Below are 6000 nucleotides of genomic sequence, written 5' to 3' on the forward strand. Positions count from 1 at the left end.
TCTCAGGAATAAGCTAGTTGAAAAAGAAAATACACTATTTTAATCTTGAATTCGTCTAAGTAAACATTTCTGCATCATTTATTAGGATGTAGAGCCTTGAGAGTGCAGAGATCGCGCATCAGTTTCACTACACAACTTATTCCTTTATAAGATTCCATCTTATCTGTAATTAAAGCATGTTCTCGGTCCAGAGGGGGAAAATGCAGAAAGTATGTTTGTAAGATTTCTTTGCATAGTTACTTGTTGCGGAAAATAAAAAAGAACCAACAAGTTCCCTGGCTCCATCCAGCTACTCTCTGCCTGCCAACTCCCCAGCAGGGCCAGAGCTCCTGAGTTCCCTTCGCTGCCACACCAGCCCCACGGAACCACCGTCCACCCTGCGGTCAGCCTCCGCAACACCCAGCAACCCTGTAGAAACAAAACTCTAGAAGCTTATAATTAACAAGTCAGATAAATTCTCAATTCATACGATACCCACACAATAATTTCAGAGCCAACTGATAATGATACAAGCTGCCCACCTAGATGAGACAAGTTATATCCCTATTTTATATTCATAACTACCTGTGGCTATTAAAGCCACACTAGTTCAGGACCTTCTTCCAGCCGCCTCCATCCTGGCTTCCTCCTCTCCTGAGATGCTCTGTGTCTCTGCAACTCTTAGCTCCACCTCCCTTTCCCTGCCCAATCACAGGCCTCCTGCTGCACTAATATTTTAATGTAATTGGACAGGGAAAATCCTGTCAGTTTCTTTTTCCAAGTTGCCTTTCTAAAAGTCTGTTTTGACCTCTATCTTACATTGGAAGTGCTCTCTTCAGTATCGGATCACTCGGTACCGGAGTGTTCTCATGTTAAGAGTAGAGAACCAAAGAGCTACTCGGACGCACTATGCAAAGAAACTCAAACTCTGCCCTGCATGATGAAGCCTGCCATTAGAGCGTTTTCAGAACCCAGACAGGCCTCCCTGAGCCAGCCTTTTGTGTGTTGTGTGACTGTAGTACCTTTCACGTAAGCTGGAGTCCTACATCCACAGACCTAGAGTTGAAGAAAGTTACTCAGCTTTTCCAGGAAGTCTGAGAAAGAAGGACCTTACTGTGTTTTAAACAGACTTTGAAGGATTCCATCATGTTTCAGCCCCCACCTTCCTCTCCATGGCAATGTCTTGGCCAGAATCAGGGTATTCCATTGTAGCTTGGATACTTCTTCACTTACCTTCTAGTTGATTGACATTGTGTTTTTACCTGTCTTATTAATAGCTATTTCATATACTCATCCTCCGATTTGTAGCTTCAAACTTTTTTTTATGTTTCCCTCTCTTGTTTTTAACCTTAAACCAGAACAAACCAAGGGTTCTGCTTGAGTTTTAATAACTGATAGAATAAAATAAGTGCAGTAGGGAATGAAGTCAGCCCAGTCAGGCATGGTCCTTGGGTTATGGTTCTTGAAGCCTAGGGGAAATTCAACATCAAGGAACAGCTTCCTTGTAAGGGTGGCAGTGTTCAAGCAGAACAACTGTGCAAAGGTAACTTCCTGCAGTACCATAGAGGTCATGGAAAGGATGGATGGTGTTGGATCTTACTGAAATTGACTTCCATCCCTAAAGCTGATTTGTACAGTTCTAATGTTTGAATTTTCTGTTCTAACACAGGAAACTTCCTTTTTTATATAGTTAATTGAGGTTTTTTTCCTTTCTCTTATTCTCTCTAGCATTGACAAAATCTCTAAGATAACCTCTCCAGTATTAATAATCCACGGGACTGAAGATGAGGTCATTGACTTTTCCCATGGCCTCGCATTGTTTGAGCGCTGCCAAAGACCTGTGGAGCCCCTGTGGGTTGAAGGGGCAGGACACAATGATGTGGAGCTTTATGGACAATACCTTGAGAGGTTAAAACAGTTCGTGTCACAGGAACTGGTAAATTTGTAAACTACTCTGTAGATTTGCAGACTGGGTTTTCTTTTCTTGCTGAGCTGCACTCCGTGGTAAATAACAGAAAACCTGAAGGTTTTGTTTACAAATCATGTAAGTTGCCTTCATAACTGTACAGGTAATGGTTTGTTAACAGACTTAATGAAGGTTTTTATTACCATAACTTGAAACTGGAAATAGCAGTATCATGCAGTCAGGCTGTGTAATTTATATTTTTTCTGTGAATTTTTTTTAAACATCAAGATGAGTACTGTATGAAATTTTAATTCTATAAAATCAAATGCTGTAAAAGTATTGTCAAATGCTTTTGCATATCAAAAGCAAATTTATAAATATTTTTAAACATCTCAATGTACTAAATATCCTGGTATACAAATGTAATATTCTTTCAAAAAGCTGTATATCTAAAGCAATTCAAGTACTCAGAATAAACTGTAAAAAACAAAACGGTTTGAAAACATCCAAATTGAGTTGATATATACTCCACTGTACAGGGATAGAGGCTTAAATGGTTATTTTATTGTAAAAAAAAAAAATACATTGACTTTTCTGTATTCTCCAATTATAGTACATTTATCCTTTAAAAAAATGAAGTCTTAATTTTTATGACATCTGTTAACTTAGCAGCTATTCATTGTGTAACTGAGAAGTCCTGGTGGCGCTGGATTTTAACTAGTTCTGACTTATGTTTGGTACTGTGAGACAACTACTTAACATTTTCATTCAGTTATTTAAAGGACAGTTAGGGCTTCAAGAATGATTTTGTATGCATTGTTGTTTTAAATTTGACTAATTATTAGAACTGTAGTAGTCTTCCTTATATGAATACTTGAAACTCCGTTAGTTGATCTTCAAGACCACAGAGAGGCTGGCTGTTTGGTTCCTTCCCACCTCTGCTGTTTTTAAGAGTAGGGCCTGTTCTTTTGGATTACTATCTGAGAATGTCATGGGTTCCCTCCTGAATGCAGGGGATAAGAAAACATGCCATACATTTTATATTAACCAGTATAGTTTAAAAAAAAATTAAATAAATAAATAAATAAAGCTCACACACAAAAACTAAGTTGCCTTTCCTTGAATGAATCCTGCCTGAAAAATGAAAGAAAAATAAAAATTAACTAATGGTATATAGTCTTAATTTGTAATGAATGAGAATCGAAATAATACACACTGTGGATATGTTTTTAAGGCCTTATGTAGTTTTAATTGTTCTGCTTGTTCTGTGGTTATGTCTAAGATTATAGTACATGATCTTCAAAGTATATCAAATATTGTGAATGCTTTGGTTCAGCTATGTCAAATTAACAGTAAAACAACAAATGTATCACTCAGCTGTGCCTGTTTGCCTTCTTCTGAACTCCTCACCCCCACAGAAAGAGAAAAGTCACAACACCTTCCTGAAGTTTTCTGTATCTTTAAAAATTTGTTTTAACATTTTTTTTTTTTTTTTTTTTTCCTTGGAGAGCTTTTTTTGTGTGTAAATCTGGTGCGGAGTCACCCGCACAGGACAGACATCACAACCAAGGAGGCTAGTCCGTGAAAGGAAGGAAGACAAACTGAAAACGGGAACAAGTTGCTCACAATAAAGAGGCTGGCGTCCCTTCAGGGCTGGAGTCTGGATGCTCTCGGTGTGTATTTTTTTTCAAATAAGAAACTGACAGGAAATGGAAGTGTGCATTTTACGTGCACAAAACCCACTAACATTTTTGTACAGCGGTGATTACTGCAGTCATCGGTTTCCCGACTGCCCCTGTGTCAGATCAAGTGTCTCGATTACATGGTTCTTAATGTTGAATTCTTTTATTCTGTAAAAGGTAACAAAATATACAGAACAAAACTTTCCCTTTTTTAAAACTAATGTTACAAACCCATATTATCGCTTATATATAAATACTATCCTCTATAGCAGATCATTAGATATATAAGTCCAACAATGTATGCTAACAGATAAGCATGAGAATTTTGTATTGGAGAGTCCTGTACCGTACACTCTGAAGGACCACTGGAGACTCTGCCAGCAGTCAGGAGGAAGGAGACTCCGTGGGGCATGCTTTAGACTCAAATTTCAAAATCATTTTCACCCCTCAATATACAGAGATGGATCCTTCATAAAAATCAAGAACAAATCGATTTGAGCTCATTGTAAAACTAGAGAAAGTATGGCACCCGTGAGCCACAGTGCTGTCCCAGTGACAATGAATCTTGCTTCATGAGGGCCAGCCCTCCGAATCCCTGATCCAAACAGGAAGTGATTCGGTGACTGTCATTAAATCTGACCTGTTTGGCACTATGTGGTACAATTGGAAGGAACCAGGGAGGAGCCCACTGGGTCTCGGGGCAGAACGCAGGCCCCGTAACTGCTCTTTAAGGGACTGGATCACAGCAAGGGGGTTTCTAAACTTAAGAGAACACTAAAGAGCCAAGTGTGACACCTGCCTGCAGTGAGGTGCCCTCCGCCCTTGGTCCCAGCCTGGCCTCTACATGGCCTCGAACTCGTCAATGCGTTGCTTGGTGTTGCCCTGCCTGATTTGCCGCAGCGTCTTATACTTGTCCCGGCCTTGCCGCATGTTCTCGTTGTGGATGATGTCATTGTGGGTCCTCTTGTTCTCATCCCGGGCCTGGGACAACTCGTTGCTCAGGGTCAGCAGCTGCCGCTGCACGCGCTCATTCTTCTCTGCCTCTGTGATCCGCTTCTCCTCGTTGCGGTCATCCAGGATGCCCTCACTGGAGAGCTCAGCACTGTAGCCCATGGGCTCTGCTCCCTCGTCCTGCAGTCCCTCCTGCACGTGGTAATTCACGGGCTCATACACTGGGGGTGGTGGGGGCGGTGGGGCCGTCATCACCAGATGCAGCTCCTCTTTGGTCTTCACCAGGTCGTCCTGGGCTTCTTTAGCCTGGTGCTGCCACTCTTCTACCTCGTCCTCCTTGCGCCTCCGCGCCTCCTCCAGCAGTGCAATCTTGGCCGTGTACTCTGCCAGCTCTGCAGCCAGCTGCTCCTGGCTCTTTATCTGATCCTGGGCCTGTCTCTCCAGTTCTTCCTTGGCCCGCAGGGCGGCCATGCGGCCAGACGTTCAGCCTCCTCCTGGGCTCGCCTCCTCTCTTCCTCCAGCTGGAGGGCCTTCTCAATCTGCTGGGAGAGCTCTTTCTCCGCCCTCTTGGTCTTCTGCTCCTAGTCCTGCAGCCGCAGCATCAGCTCCTCCTTCTCCCGGAGCATCTGTTCCTTCTCTCTCTCTACCGTCTCTCTCCTCTTCTTCTCGGTTTCCAACTGTTGTCGCTCCAGCTGCTTCTGGTGCTTCTCCTCCGGAGCCTGGGCCTTCATCTGCTGCACTTCGATGGTGTCGGGCTTCCTGCGGCGCATGTACAGCTCATGGTTCCCCATGCAGAGCTGCAGGATCCGCTTGTTAATTCTCAGGCGCGGGGCGTAGAACACAAAGTCAGGTGCCTTCTTGTCGATAGGCTTAATGACAAACTTCTTGTCGTTGAAAGAGATGCTCCTGATCTCACTCCAAGGGAAGCCAATCTTCGGGGTCAACTTGTCATCTTTCTCATAAATGTTAAGTCCAAGGGCATCGACTCCAAGCCAAAGGTCTGTTCCTTTCTTGTTTTTGATCTCGAAATAGTTGATCCCATACATTTCTAGGTCCTGGGCAATCTTCAGGTATTCTAGCATAGCACTGTCCTTGAGCATCCCTCGGTGTTCATTCTAAGTGTACATTTAAGACGGTTGCTTTGATATTTCCACATATGTGAATGGCTGTAGCCTTCTGTTTTCCACCACCTTCCAGGTCTCTTAACAATAAGAATCCTGCATTTGTTTGGTTTGGTTTGGTTTGTTGGGTGATTGGCTGGTTTGATTTTTTGAGACAGGGTCTCACTATGTAGGCCTGGCTATCCTGGAACTTGCTATGTGGAACAGGCTGACCTTGAACTCACAGAGATGCGCCTGCCTCTGCCTCCCAAGTGCTGGGGTTGAAGGTGTACACCACCACGCTCGTCTTCAGTATTCTACTGATAAATCAACTGTTTTAGATTCTATGTGGAAAAGAAAACATCATGCTTATCATTCTATA

At 42.9% G+C, this 6000-nt stretch overlaps 1 protein-coding gene and 1 pseudogene across 4 annotated transcripts in view; one reads left to right on the forward strand and one right to left on the reverse strand.

The window, feature by feature from the left end:
- The window catches only part of Abhd17b (abhydrolase domain containing 17B), a 31167-nt gene extending 27604 nt beyond the window's left edge, over positions 1-3563 (forward strand). Inside the window, exons 4-5 of one of the 3 annotated variants that reach the window (XR_003835559.1) lie at positions 1708-2023; positions 3394-3481. Coding sequence is in view for 2 of the 3 variants with exons in the window: in XM_029472564.1 (XP_029328424.1) it covers positions 1708-1915; positions 3396-3470 (283 nt within the window). In the remaining variant the exon portion in view is untranslated. Of the gene's footprint in view, positions 1-1707; positions 3255-3393 lie in introns of those variants that run through there. The other 2 variants (XM_029472564.1, XM_021151754.2) reach the window with 2 other exon arrangements.
- Positions 3564-4139: 576 nt separating this feature from the next.
- Positions 4140-5624, reverse strand: LOC110286007 (annotated as a pseudogene). Its single transcript, XR_003835551.1, has one exon. The product of XR_003835551.1 is annotated as an ezrin pseudogene (transcript).
- Positions 5625-6000: the final 376 nt, after the last annotated feature.

Source organism: Mus caroli, chromosome 19, assembly GCF_900094665.2.
Source record: "Mus caroli chromosome 19, CAROLI_EIJ_v1.1, whole genome shotgun sequence".
NCBI lineage: Eukaryota > Metazoa > Chordata > Mammalia > Rodentia > Muridae > Mus > Mus caroli.